Source organism: Podarcis vaucheri (assembly GCF_965113315.1).
Source record: "Podarcis vaucheri genome assembly, chromosome: 3".
NCBI classification, from domain to species: domain Eukaryota; kingdom Metazoa; phylum Chordata; class Lepidosauria; order Squamata; family Lacertidae; genus Podarcis; species Podarcis vaucheri.
Genome location: NC_138761.1, coordinates 58,290,924 through 58,305,742, shown reverse-complemented (window position 1 = coordinate 58,305,742; position 14,819 = coordinate 58,290,924). Strand labels below are relative to the sequence as shown.

Here is a 14,819-nt window from a genome sequence, read left to right as displayed (position 1 = left end):
TTAACAGTGAATAACACTCTCTCTCTCTCTCTCTCTCTATATATATATATTCTACTTCTTTTTTCATTTTTATAACTCACCAGTACTTGAAGAACTAGAGCTTGGTACTGAGAGGCAAGGTAGGTTGCTTGCCTTCCCATCCTGCTAGAAGTATGACTCTCCTCCAGAATTTGCTGGGCTAACAATCCAACTTCTTCAACTTCATCTTTATAGACTGTTATCTCCTCGTGCCATTTCTGTGGAAAAGAAAAATATTCATTTTTGTAATATCACAGAAGTGACAAAAATGTGGTTTAGGAACTATTAAAATGAAAACAGAAGAATGGAACCTCTCTTTATGAAATAAACAATTATAAGCATGGCATTTTAAACACAGAGCACTTATACTATATTATTTTTGTGGAACAGAAAAGAACACTGAAATAATGATGCCCAATCCTAAACACTGATTCAGATTAATGTTCCACTACTGAGTGATATACAAGAATATGTGGATGTGCTTTGTTTGCAGATTTATATTTATGTGTACTGAATTTCTATTCAACTACCAATTACATATCCTACACATAAACGTACACACTTAATCTCCTTCCTCACATGATCATAGATTGTTCAGCTGACTCAGTCACACATACAGACGGGATCCCATTATTTTGCACCTACGCATACATTTACACAACTCATTTTCACATGGAGCCAAATCACTGATTAGAACTGTTTCATGTCTTCTGTACTCTTCTGCACCAACAACACACAACCAGTCTATCACTAAGCTCCAATCTATCTCTGTATCCCAACTAAAAGCACGCAATCAATCCCAGCAAGTACCACAAGGAAAGCCCTTGCAGTATAGAAAGGCCACCACCTCCCTTATATTTATCCTGAACTCAATGGTAGAGCAACTAGGGAGAGCAACTTGGGGAGCGGGTGGCATTGTGGTCTAAACCACTGTGCCTCTTGGGCTTGCTGATTGGAAGGTCAGCGGTTCAAATCCTCTCAACAGGGTTTGCTCCTGTTGTTCTTTCCTAGCTTCTGCCAACCTAGCAGTTCGAAAGGATGCCAGTGCAAGTAGATAAATGGGTACCGCTGCGGTGGGAAGGGAAATGGCATTTTCGTGCTCTCTGGTTTCTGTCATGGTGTTCCATTGTGCCAGAAGTGGTTGGTCATACTGGCCACATGACCCAGAAAGCTGTCTCTGGACAAATGCCGGCTCCCTCGGCCTGAAGCAAAATGAGCACTGCAACCCCATAGTCGCCTTTGACTGGACTTAACCATCCAGGGGTTCTTTACCTTTACTTTTTTACTTAGTAGGCCAGAACAAGCTGAGTATTCTTATTCCTTTTTTTTTTTATATAAAATTTTTATTGGGTTTTCACATTTTTTATAGACAAACAAACAGAAAAACAAACAGACAAAAAAGACACAAAAACAAAAAGCATATAAATTTTCAAAAAAAACCACTTATTTTCATAACCCTGGTCCCTGACCTCCCCCCACCCCCTCCCTTGCATCCCTATTCCCAAAGTTATATCAGCAAATTGTCGTTTCTCAACATCCTAACCTTCTCAATAATAGCCCTTTTAAAAAGAAAAACAGTTGTTCTAAGTTGGACCTCAGTTCCCTTCCCTCGATTTCCCATTTTGTCTTTAGTATCGGTCCTATTAATTAATTTCCATTGTCCTGAGTGTTGTTAAAATTACATCTTTCCCTCCCTCCCATCCCCGGTTTGCGTCCCTTCCCAATACAAGTCCACAATGTCAGTTCTTAGCCTGGGTCCCACACGTCCGAGGCTCTCAAGTCTATCACAGTCCCTCTCCGCCGGTCTTGTTGGTAATCCTTTATGTCAGTCATCAAATCTCGAAAGAGGTCTATCACAATCCATCCATAGTCTCTTAAGTAGAACTGCTGAAGAATTTCCACAAGGCATGGATCTTTCAAATCATAGTCAGAGTCAGAGTCAATGTGGAGGCCCCAATTATATTTCTTTATTTTAAATTCTTGCATTCCATAAGCTTCCAGGGCCTCCAATTTCATCTTTTGCATCTTTCGTAGATTTGTAGTAGATTCAATCCAATAGTCTCCTTGCTTGTATTCCACAGATGTCAGATTCTGGTCAGCATTTAGCTTTACTTTTTCTTTCTCTTGTTTTGTCTCCTTTTCTTTGATTATCATTTCAAGTTCAGCTGTGGGTTCTTTCTCCTTCCAATCCTCCTTACAATCAGCAGGACTACTTGTTTCAGTAGTCAAGGTCATCATATGTTTACTCATTTCCGAAATATGCTCTTGTAAGGTTCCCACCAGTTGAAACATCCTTTCGATTTGCTCCAGTATCTTTCCATCCACAGCCATTGTAATTCCACAGAGTTCCCCCTAGAGGGAATCTGATTACTTAACGTTGTTTTCTCCAACAGTCCTCTTTCTTATTTTTATTACTTTGTTTCCAACAATTTAAATTCAATTGTAACACCTTTTATTCCAGAGGGGTCTTATGTAACAATTTTTTCCTGTAGACTGTCTATTTGACAGCTTTGACAGCTGTCAAATTCTGTGCTTACAGGCTTCCAAATAGGACGCTCCCGGGCCCGGGGGGGAGGGTTGTTTACAGCAAAAAAAAAAAGAGAAACCTCCAAAACTTCACTCTCCTGCACAAAATTGCTTTTTTGCCCAATCTTGGAAGTTACAGTCCTTTTAAACTCACCCTTTACAGGGTAAACTCTCCAGCTTAGTTCGTACGTCGTTGCTTTAGTTCGTCTGCAAGGGGGGGGTGCGGACTTCCTTTTAGCACACCCCCCGATCGTCTCAGATTCAAATAGGAAAATCTTAAAGTCCGATTCCAATTTACTCACGGGTTGTTCTTTTCGGCCGAATTTCAAGGAAGGAAGTCAGCGCTCTCCGGTCATGGCTCGCGGCTTCGCTCAGCGGGGGTAGCGATGGACTCTCAGTGCCACGCCACCCCCCGTATCCCCTCCGCAGCCTTTAAAAAGGCTCTTTGCGAATCAGGGGGGGCGCTTAAGGCACCCACCGAGTCTTCAGTCCGCAGGCTTCCGCGCCTGCGGTTTTAAGGGTCCCCGTGTCGCCGGCACGGCAAAGACCCGTCCCCCGCTGAGCCGATTCCCTCCGGAGCTCGGAGGGAATCCGCCATTCCCAGATCGCGCCAACCCCGGAAGTCCTCCTGAGTATTCTTATTCCAGCCAGGATTCACTAATATGTTCCAGGGTACTTTATTATTTCATCTATTTTTATAATGGTCCACCAGAGAAAGATACGCACATCATTCACACATTGCAAGAATACTGGTGACCTGTGTTCAGACTGGAAACATTTGCATTTACATTTATCCCAGAAATACCAAATAGTTGGCACAGGTAGAAATAAATGCCCAACTTTCAGATGTACAAAATTACTTACTAAGTCAGCACCTGGAACAAATTAGTTAGTAAGCTCACTGGCAGGACAAATGCAAATTAGCAGGCTGCACATTCTAAATGTAAATCCAGGCCCATTATAAATTACCATCATCATATAACTTAATCACCTTCATTTGTTGTAGCTGCATTTCCTTTGTGGCTCTGTCAGACTGCCGCCCATTTCTGATGTTAACTTTCTCCTCCAGAGTTTTGAGCCACTCATCCACCTTCAGAAATTTGTCCTCCATCAGCCTCAGTCTGCTTAGGGTAGTGTTTAGTTGCATCCTGACCTCAGAAAGCTTGTGTTGATAGACTGTCCAGTCTTGACGTACAGACTCTAGTACTCTGTCTTCCAATTGGGGTATACCCCATGGGATTACTTCTTCCCTGACATGGAGTGCTGCATTAAGCAAGGCCTGTCCCTCAGCACAATGCATCTGTAATTCCTGAAAATGCAGGAAGATTAGCATTAATCATTCCATAATTCCGTACTGAGATTCTGTATTACTGTATAAGCCCCTACATTCAGCTGGCATATATTTGAGACTGCATAAGTGCATTTCAAAGTTCTCACAGACATCAGTTTACAATGAACAGATTATCATAAAATTTCATAATATTTGCAACCAACACACATCATTGCCTGTAATACAGTGGTACCTCGGGTTAAGAACTTAATTCATTCTGGAGGTCCGTTCTTAACCTGAAACTATTCTTAACCTGAGGTACCACTTTAGCTAATGGGGCCTCCTGCTGCTGCCGCCGTGCAATTTCTGTTCTCATCCTGAAGCAAAGTTCTTAACCTGAGGTACTATTTCTGGGTTAGCGGAGTCTGTAACCTGAAGCGTCTGTAACCCGAGGGACCACTGTAATGGACTTTGGTGGCTGGATACTGTCAGGGAACTGACATCGGAGCCAGAGGCGGAGGGAAGGCTCCCAAGTGATGCTGGAGAAGGACCCAGCAGGGAGAGAGGCAGCTCATCAGCAGGGGAAGCAAATCAGCGCAACACCAGGGATAAAGGGGGGCAGATGGGGGAATCGGCGAGAGAGAGCACGGGGAGAGCACGGGTCCTCCGCTACCCACACCCTCCCTGCGCAGAAGACTTCCACGCAGGGAGAGTAGGAGGAGACTTGGCGTCAAATAGCTTTTATGCTGGAAAAGGTTTAAGAAACGCCCACTGATGGATTCTGCTAGCGACTGAGGCAGCCACGAAGTGAAGGGCTGTCCAGACAGAAAAGGTTTAACAAGGCAACATAGCCAGGAGTGGCGGCAACTTACGTACGAGCAACCCCTATATTCATTACAGATACCTATCAATGTGGAAGCAAAAGGGGGTACCCAAAAATAAAATAGAGATTATACCATTCTCCCTATGAATATAGAAGCATATCAGTTTGTAAATAAAAAGAAAAGTATTTTTTAAACTATACTCAGATACCGCCATCAAACAGCCTGATGAGGATCAACAAACCTCCTTGATGTGCAATGTCTTTTGAAGTGTCAGATAAAAAAGAGAGAGAGCAAACAAGAAAAAGGAAACTTGGGACAAGAACAGTTATGTTCCAGTAAGAACAGAAAATTGGCCCGCTCAAGGTTCCGATAATTTATAGGAATGCATGAGGATAGAGAAGATGCATGCGGTGAGGTTTCAAACTCCCCTCCCCACATTATACAAGGACATTTCAGGAGAAAGGAAGGAAAAGAAACACACACACACACACACACACGCAAGCTAGCTAGCTATAATAAGCCCCCATACATGGTTGGCAGCCTGCTGCAAACTCGAGCTCTCCAGTGCTGTATATCACAGCAGGGAAAGGCCTCAGTGGGATGGGAAAGAAGAATTCCCTTTTCCTTCCTCCTCTCGAATGCCCCCCTCCCTCAAACCCTAAACAAGTACACAGGGTTCCAGCAGCACTGTTCTTAGGGTATGGGGATACACTGCAGAAGTTACATTTTTTGTGCCACTTGTACTAAATGTTCTTATTAGGGCAATACATGTATAAAACTCTACCTGGAGCTTTCCAAGTGTTGCTTCATGTCTCTCTGCATCGCCTTCAAGATGTGACAAGCAGTTGAGTTTGTCCTGTTCTTTTTCTAGCCATGCTTCAAAGGCCTTCAGGTTTATTTGGTACTCTTGATGCAAGCGGACCATTTCTTCAGCTTTAGTTATTGCCTCCTGTTGTTAGAAATAGCTCATTAGTGTTGAAGAGAGAAAGCTTCCCTGACACAGACCAAATATGTTGTGTGGCCTTCTTCAAACAGATGCCCTCCAAATGTCTTCAATGGCCAATGGTCAGTGAGGATAGTCATTCAAACAAATGAAGGACACCTGACGCGGAAAGCTAGTGCAATGTATAATAAAATAATAATATCTGATTTCTCTAAGTTACCTGGCTCCTTAAGTGGTAGATTACTTTGAATACTTAGGAAAGATATAACTGGGGAACAGATAAACTAAACACAGCTTTTGCATGTAATTTGATTTACTCGTAAATTACCGTATTTTTTGCTCTATAAAACTCACTTTTCCCCTCCTAAAAAGTAAGGGGAAATGTGTGTGCATCTTATGGAGCGAATGCAGGCTGCGCAGCTATCCCAGAAGCCAGAACAGAAAGAGGGATTGCTGCTTTCACTGCGCAGCGATCCCTCTTGCTGTTCTGGCTTCTGAGATTCAGAATTTTTTTCTTCTTGTTTTCCTCCTCCAAAAACTAGGTGCGTCTTGTGGTCTGGTGTGTCTTATAGAGCAAAAAATATGGTAACTGGCATCAAAACTCAACAGTAATTTAAGGTTATCAGTTAAATTAAGCACACAAATTCCAGAATTCCACAAGCAAAGACACAAGAAAAGCTTTGCACACTTTCTTTAAATAACTCTACAAAATGAAAAGAGCCATAGAATTGTCAAGAGAAGCAATACCGTTATCCTGTCTTTGAGAAACTGGTATCTCTCTCGAAGGTCCTGAAGTTCAAGCTGAGTTACATAATGTTCAGTCATGCCCATGCCTTTAATTTCAATTGTCTCTAGCAGTGTGCTGTGACTAAACACTTCTTCCTTAAGTAACTGTAAAACAAAAAGAGTGTTAACAACCTGATTAGAAATGTTTAGAAACGACAGTTGCTTCCATAATTTATCAAATATGAATTAAGTATGAAGCTGACAAGGAGTATAATAGAGTTATGCAGCACTTAATTAAGCAATATCAAAAGCACAATTTTTATAAATTAAATACATGTTTAGAGTAATTAAGTTTTAATTAAGAACATAGGATGGGCATATCCTGAATGTACGTGCATAACCAGTGTACACATCAGAGTCTTATTTCCCCCCCAATAGCAGCCGTCTCACATTAAAGAAAAATTGCTTGACACAGTTTAGAAGTACAGTAGTTTATAATGTGTCGTGAGAATGCTACTGCTGTAAGAAGAATGTAGAGTTCTTGGCTGCATGTGTGGATGCTGCTACAATTTTCACAAACGGGCTTTTCACAAACCTTAGATTTGCTGAGTGCAGAATTTTTCTCCCTAAGTTCAGCACACTGCCTTTCTGAAGCATTCATGATTGCTTCTATTTTATCCATCCAGCTAGTAAACTGCCGAACATCATCTTGATAACTTGTCCATTTAGAGAGTGCTCCTTCCAGCTGGCTGAAATGTAAATGAATATATGCACACACATTTAAGAAGTTGAAAGAGGCCCATTTATTCATATTTTTTTCAAACATGAGCATTCAAGAATAAACTAATAACATAATGTATGCTAATAGTTTTATATATGTAGCAGCTGGAGAGTAGGCATTTATTTTGTGAACTGCCAGCACTGACTTTTCTGTGAACTGCCTTGAGACTTCCAGGGTATAGGGCAGTATATAAATTCTAATCATCATCATCATCATCAACATTCTCATTCTGCTCTTCAGCCAAAGTAGGCTTCCAGAGCATCTTACAAATGTCAGTGCCCTAAGACTTATAATCTAAAAGACACAACACAAAAGGGAAAGGAATTTGGAGGAAGAGGATGACAACTCATGCACTGCTTTTAATTGTGGTAGAAATCTAACATGGACTGTTTGGTCCAGCTGATTTATGGACAGGTTCTCATTCTTGTCTTGTTGGAAAGGAAAAAATATATATGAAGCGATTATGGAATGCTAGAAATCTTTGCACTCCCATTAAGTCATGTTTATACTAGCTCTTTATGAAACTAATTAATGAATAAGGGACAAATTATGGTGGGTGTGATCCTTGATATTCAAATAATGACCAAATCTCTCTCTCTTTTTTTAATTCATTCACTATATCATTTAAACTGGAATACTCATAAAATTTACTAGGAAATAAAGCTCACAGAATTCACTATACTGTACTTCTGAGCAAACTTGTTTAGATTTGATAGCTGAGAAATTTCCCATGTCTAGTAATCCCCCAGAGTCTTAAATGGTTTTGAACTTCTACTGTTTCCCTGTTTGCATCTGATACCTTGGGTTTATTTTTTAAAAAAGAGAAATTAGAATAACTGAATGCAAAATTTCTGAAAGTGGAAAGTATGGACTCAGCTTATGAATATAGACTCCACTTGCCCAAAATAGGCCAGTGTTCAAAAGGAACACTCGGGAAATGTCTGTGAGAAAATGGCACACTGATGGTTTACAAATTTAATTAAGCATATATCTAAAGCATTTAAAATGCAGTTGTTGTGGGTGGTATCCAACAAAGCACTTCTGCTAGTGCAAAGATTTCTGCTACTGCAGAACTTCCCTTCCCATTCCTCTTCCCGTACACTCCTAAAATCTGGTCCAGAGAGTTTCACTGCTAAGCCAAAAATCCTTGTAGAACCACTTCATTTGATACCAACCAGTATGTCCAACTGCATATAAGTTTCTTTTCAAAACCCTCACTCCTTTTACCTTTTACATTGGATACAAGCAGACAAAAGGGAAGCCCATGTGTCTTTAAGTGTTCTCAGCTGTTGTTCAATGACTGGCACTCCTTCTACTGAAGTATTTTGCAAAACGGAGTCTCCTCTTGTTAGCACCATTTTCATTTGGATTTCTTTCTCCTGTTTCACCGACAGTAGTGCCTGTAAAACAAAAAGATTCTGTTTCCATCCTTATCATTATGCTGTACTCCTTCCACAAAATTTAATTGCAAATCACCAAATTTAATTGCAAAACAAAGTGTTCCACAGCACTACCATAGTTTCAGAAAAAAATGTCACAAAGGTAGAAGTAACAGTCTGTTTTTTCCATTGGGAGAAATGATAGAGTCCTTTCCTGCTGTTTTTAGAAATGAGCCCTCACACTTGTTGCAATCCTACACATAGAGCCAAAATACCTGATGTATGCAAGCAAGTGCAATTGTGACAGATGACCTATTTTTCCCCCCAATGAAAAGATGTTTAAGGAGGAAGCAAGTAGAGAATTGGAAGATACATTTAACCATTTCCCCACTAGTTTTCTTGGGGAATTCTCATTCACTTACCTCCAGCTTTGCCATTCTACTGTCCAGGGCATTTTTGTCTGCTGTGAGATGGCAGTAAGATTCTAGCATCTGAATTGCATCTGCCATCCAGTCCTGAAGCTCTTTCAGATCATGAGAGAACTGCTGGTGCTCTGCTACAATTCTGTCCATTCTGGATACCTTTTCCTTAAATTCATACAGATGTTAACATTACCAACCATTCAGATAATCTATCATTCCACTAGAGTTGAAAAAAATCAGAAAGGGAAATCTCAGAAAACTAAAGTCAGGATTAGCCACGGGCCAGAAAGTTAGATCGATGAACTGTCCAAATATCTTTGCCTTTGAGATCCCAGTCTGTTCCAGCTTTGTGTCTTTACATAATGGGTGTGTACAGCACATGTGTAATATGTACTCGTACCCTATGACTGAAATACATACATTTCCTGCTGCATTTAAACTGAGTACATGTGGTACAACATTATAGCTATGGTCTACATCACATGTGGAAAGCATTTTTAAAAGGGCATTTATACTTTTCATGCATTATGTGTTTTTGTTATTTATGTGAGGCATTTTGGTTGAAAGACAATCTCCTGAGTAACCCTTTGGGAGCCTATGCTACTACATGAGCACTGCATGGGCCCCCAAATGAATCAGAGGTACTGTTCGGTGATACCACTGATCACCATGAATCAAAAAGCCCACAATGTTTATTTCCTTCAAAAGAACATGAAAAGAACAACTGGTCTTACGTGAAATGTAGTTTTGAGACTACAGACAGGGTGAACACCCATTCAATTCCATTGGATACGACGCCCCACGAACTAAAACAGGGACAGTCTCTAAAAAAAACTACCCCCCCGTAGTGTAATTATTTATGATGTTAAGCGGACCTGTTTCAATGTTCCTTAAATGCACTACTGCTGGGTGTGATGGTTTTTCCTTCTACAACCTTTTGGGGATATCCTACACTGGCTGAAACACTATACCAGTTGCAGTACAGCATTGGCCTGACTATGTCTTCTTGCATCTAGAAGTCCTGCATTAACTTATATGCTTTATACTACTATTTATGCCCGCTCTTTTAAGTATTGCTGAACATTTTTATCAGTATCTCTGTTAACATCACCAGCACAAGGACATAGGGGACTACATACAAAGAGAATTGTTTATTTCAGGACACGAGCTTTCATTTTTTTTTTGTTAGAAGTGTTGCATAAAAGCACACAGGGTGAAAGCGCATTACCTTTGTTACATTGCTCAGAGCAAGATATTGAGAAGATAGCTGAGATACTCTGTGCATGAAGCTTTTGCTGGCAGCTTGTTCTTCCCAAAGCTGCTGAGCTTTTTCTTTTAGCCTGTCGAGTTGAGGTTCATGACACCTTATTTCCTCAAGGACAGACTGTAAAGCATAAGCATGTTTCTGTTAAGTGTGGGTGCAAAAAAGCAAACCACAAAGGCGGCAAGCAGCAAGGAAATTAAAAGGACGGCCATCTGCAAAGATCTGTTATGAGACATTGACATAAAAGACTGTTCCAGATTATCAGTTCATAGAGCAAGGAATGTGAAATTGTTACCTATTTGTTCTCTGTGTGTGTTCATGTGGGGAATATCTCTCCACAACGTAGTGCCTCTGTTGCTCAGTAATTGAATCCCGATATTCTGTCAGTGGGGAGGTGCATTAATGCCCCCACCACTCCTCACTACCACCTCAGTGTGGTTGCACGTGTCACTGACACCATCAGAATAATGTCTGTGATGTCATTCTTGTGTCAATCCATACTTAATGAGTGGGAGGAAAATCCTGTATAAGCCAAAAGCTCCTGGGTCTAAAACTCAACTTTGTTTGGCTATTTTTTGTTTGTTTGTTAATATGCTGAACTCGATCATTTTCTTGCCCCTACTATATTTTGTGAACTTTTACACATCCACATATCCTACATTGGAAGGATAATGTGACCCTCTCTGCAGCACACCTCTCTATCTTCAAGTGTATAATAAAACAGGGCTAAATATCATCCTGTTAGTAAAATATTTTATACGGAATTAGTCTTTTTCAGACTATCCTATAAAGGATAAAATGCTATTAGGCTATACCTTGAACTGATAATCTGAATCAGCCTTTGTTTAAGAGAAGGCAACAAAGCATGACATCAAGACCCACTGTAACCACAAACATGCATATACATGGAAGGCCTGAAGCCCATATATCATCATCACCTGTAGTTTCTGCTGTTCTCTCCTTTTAGCCGGAAGGTCATGCAGCCGATTGCTGCTATCATGTACCATCGTCTTGGTTTCATTTAGCCAGTCTTGAAGAGGTTCAGCACTGGTTTCAAAGTCTTTCATCTGGATCTTTAGGTTCTAGGAAAATATGGAAAAAAGCTTGGCCTTCCAACACATGTAATGCAATATTTAATGCAAAACAGACAAGATGAAGTACTGTTGGGGAACGGATCTTCTGACATTCAAATTTTTGCTTGTTTTCCAAAGGATCAGCCACATTCAGTTTGGGGCTATTAGAGTCAGCACTGCCATTGGATGCTCAGACGGCATGAAGCATTTTTCACCAGCTTAGGCTGGTGCACCAACTGCAGAACGTGAAGTTAGTTAAAAAATATGAGGGCTAGACTGCTAACTGGTACAGGGCGTATGAAACACATCTTGCCAGTCTTAAAACGGACTCCTAGTCCATTTCCAAGAACATTTCAAAGTGTTGGTGTTTAAACCTTAAAGTTCCAAGGGCTTTGGATCTGGGTATCATACAGATCACATTGTTTTGTATGAAGAAGAAGAAGAGAAGAGTTTGGATTTGATATCCCGCCTTTCACTCCCCTTCAGGAGTCTCAAAGCGGCTAACATTCTCCTTTCCCTTCCTCCCCCACAACAAACACTCTGTGAGGTGAGTGGGGCTGAGAGACTTCACAGAAGTGTGACTGGCCCAAGGTCACCCAGCAGCTGCATGTAGAGGAGCGGAGACACGAACCCGGTTTCCCAGATTACGTGACTACCGCTCTTAACCACTACACCACACTGGCTCTCTGAAGCTGCCTCAGAGACTTTCCTCTAGCATATATGCATGTATATCCCACCAACATGGATTTAAAAGGAATGCATACTTGCTTTGACTGGGGTCATCTTTGTACTGCCAATATTTTGTGGGAGGAATTCAAGTGCAAATTGTGCAACTGAAGTGAATCAAATCACTCTGTCACACTAAAACAAATAATCCACTAAAAAGGGGGGAGGGTTATTAAGAAAAGTGTTGGGGAAATACATGGAAAAGTTCGGGGTGAACTGATGAGCGGGAAGATACCTGAACACCACACAAACAACTTAGGATAAATGTTTGTTGTCGGAAAATGTCCCTACAAACAACTCAGAATGAATGTTCAATAAAGAACAGACATAGTCTAACTTGCACATATGCTTTGTTCAAGCAGAGCAGAATGATCAATCAAGAAACAGGTTATCTGGAGGAGCCCTGGAAATCATATAGTATTCATCAATTTTAATTTAATTTACTGATCCATTTAAAAACATTTCTAGCCATTTCATGAAAAGCAGATAAACTCTTCTATAAATTCCTAAGCAATTCACAATAGGTTAAACAAATAAGAAAACCTTCATGATAAAATACAGCAGTACATTAAAACCTCAGTAGTTCTAGTTAGCATAGCATTAAGCATGACTATCCTTAAAAGGAAAATAGAAGACTGATGTTTATAATTAATCTGCTTATTTGCAATTGGTCACAATTACCTCCAAAGAAGTTTCCTTCTGGTGCAGGGTGGAGATAAATTTTTTCCAGTCTTCCTTAGCTGTAGCAACTTTAGCTTGGATAGATTTAGCTTTTTCTTTTGGCAAAATAGAACTTAATAATTCTCCTTTGGACACTGCCATGTTCAATTTATGTTGGCCTTTTTCAGTTTCAGATAAGAATTCCTAAATCAAGAGATTGTCTTATATAACTATACAGCTTGCAATAAATAAATACCAATATAGCCTTATTCAAACAAATTAAAAAGGCAAGAGACTGATTGCTTGTTCAATCACTTGTCCCTAAAATTCTACTCAAGTGAAGACTCTGCCTCAGCTCACCCCCAGATCTGTTTTTACTTAGCACAACTGAAATTTTATATATATATATATATATATATATATATATATATATATATATGAATGAAGGTTTTGGTGTCTTCGGGTGTCTTCCCTGTTCCAGTAACAAGAAGCCGAAAGCACCAGCCTGAAGATGACGAGTGAGACCTCGTCGAAACGTCGCCCAGACACCCCGACTCTTACACGGGAAGACACCCGAAGACACCAAAACCTGCATTCCTATACCCGTGAAAATCTACGAAAGCATATATATATATATATATATATATATGCAGGTTTTGGTGTCTTCGGGTGTCTTCCCGTGTAAGAGTCGGGGTGTCTGTGCGACGTTTCGACGAGGTCTCACTCGTCATCTTCAGGCTGGTGCTTTCGGCTTCTTGTTACTGGAACAGAGCAGAGTCTGGTGTTTGAGTTCCTATAAATACTGTTGAGGGGTGTGGTGTATAGCCTCCAACGTTCTGGGTAGAGAGGAAGTTCCTAGATTAGTGTGCCTTTTCTTCTTTTGTTCCTTAATTACTTGAGGGATATCTTGGGTGATTTCATGAGTGATATTCTGAATATCACTGGGTGGGTCATTAATTACTTGAGGGATATCTTGGGTGATTTCATGAGTGATATTCTGAATATCACTGGGTGGGTCATTAAGTGTAGATTAGTTGCTAAAGCTCTCGTGTCTTGACCTCTTGAGCTTGTGAAGAGTTTTTCTGAGAAGATGGCTTCGATGTTGTATCTCTCTTCACTCAAGTGCCCATTAATGAAGCCTTGACAGCCATTCAAAACAAATACAACCCCCCCAAATACATCCTGGACCTGACCAACCACTGCCTAACCAACACGTACTTCATCCACAATGGACAAAGATACAAACAGATAGAAGGAGCACCCATGGGATCACCCCTCTCACCGGTCATCGCAAATCTGTACATGGAACACTTTGAAACCAATGCTTTAGACAAGTCAGAACACAAACCCAAACTTTGGCTCAGATATGTTGACGACACCTTTGTAATTTGGCCACACGGGAAAGAAAAACTAGATAGCTTCCTCACACATCTCAACAGCCTACACCCCAAAATACAATTCACTATGGAAATAGAAGACAACAACCAACTCCCCTTTCTTGACGTCCTAATCTACAAAAAACCTGATGGCTCCCTAGGACACACTATCTACCGGAAAAAAACACACACCAACCGCTACTTACATGCACAATCACACCACCACCCTGCACAAATAAACTCCGTAGCCAAGACTCTCATCTCCAGAACCAAACGCCTGGCTGACAAAGACCACTTGACAACTGAGTTACAGAATCTCTCAAATGTGTTAATCGCCAATGGATACCAGAAAAACAGGGTTACGAAGCTAATCCAAAAAGAAACACCCCCCAAAAACCAAGACACAGAAGAAAACAATGGCATGGCCCTCCTTCCTTATATCAAGGGCACTACAGACAAAATCAGCAAAATCCTCCATAAACACAATATCAAACAAAACAGCCTTCTGCACCAACCAAAAAATAGCCAATATCCTCAGAAACCCAAAAGACAAAATCCAGCTGGAAAACCAAGGGGTCTATGAAATACCCTGCAAAGTCTGCCCAGCCACGTACATTGGACAAACAAACAGACGAATAAATGCACGTATCGCAGAACACAAGAATGCCGTCAAAAAAGAAGAAAAAACTTCCTCTCTTTTCCAACACATGAAAGAAACAGGACACGAAATTAATTTTGCAGATTCCAAATTGCTCTTTAACATGGAACATCACCACAAGAGAATAATCATGGAAGCCATCGAGATAGAGAAACACCCTCACAACATGAACA

At 40.7% G+C, this 14,819-nt stretch overlaps 1 protein-coding gene across 13 annotated transcripts in view; it reads right to left on the bottom strand.

Annotated features, from left to right (window-relative positions):
• The window catches only part of SYNE1 (spectrin repeat containing nuclear envelope protein 1), a 291,021-nt gene that overhangs the window by 134,517 nt on the left and 141,685 nt on the right, over positions 1-14,819 (bottom strand). For all 13 annotated transcript variants that reach the window (XM_082215153.1, XM_082215141.1, XM_082215140.1 and 10 more), the window contains 10 exons: positions 12,634-12,816; positions 11,092-11,235; positions 10,118-10,273; positions 8,890-9,054; positions 8,316-8,488; positions 6,903-7,056; positions 6,329-6,472; positions 5,423-5,587; positions 3,536-3,853; positions 81-236 (listed from right to left, as the gene is read on the bottom strand). In XM_082215153.1, coding sequence (XP_082071279.1) covers positions 81-236; positions 3,536-3,853; positions 5,423-5,587; positions 6,329-6,472; positions 6,903-7,056; positions 8,316-8,488; positions 8,890-9,054; positions 10,118-10,273; positions 11,092-11,235; positions 12,634-12,816 — 1,758 coding nt within the window. The remainder of the gene's footprint in view (positions 1-80; positions 237-3,535; positions 3,854-5,422; positions 5,588-6,328; positions 6,473-6,902; positions 7,057-8,315; positions 8,489-8,889; positions 9,055-10,117; positions 10,274-11,091; positions 11,236-12,633; positions 12,817-14,819) is intronic.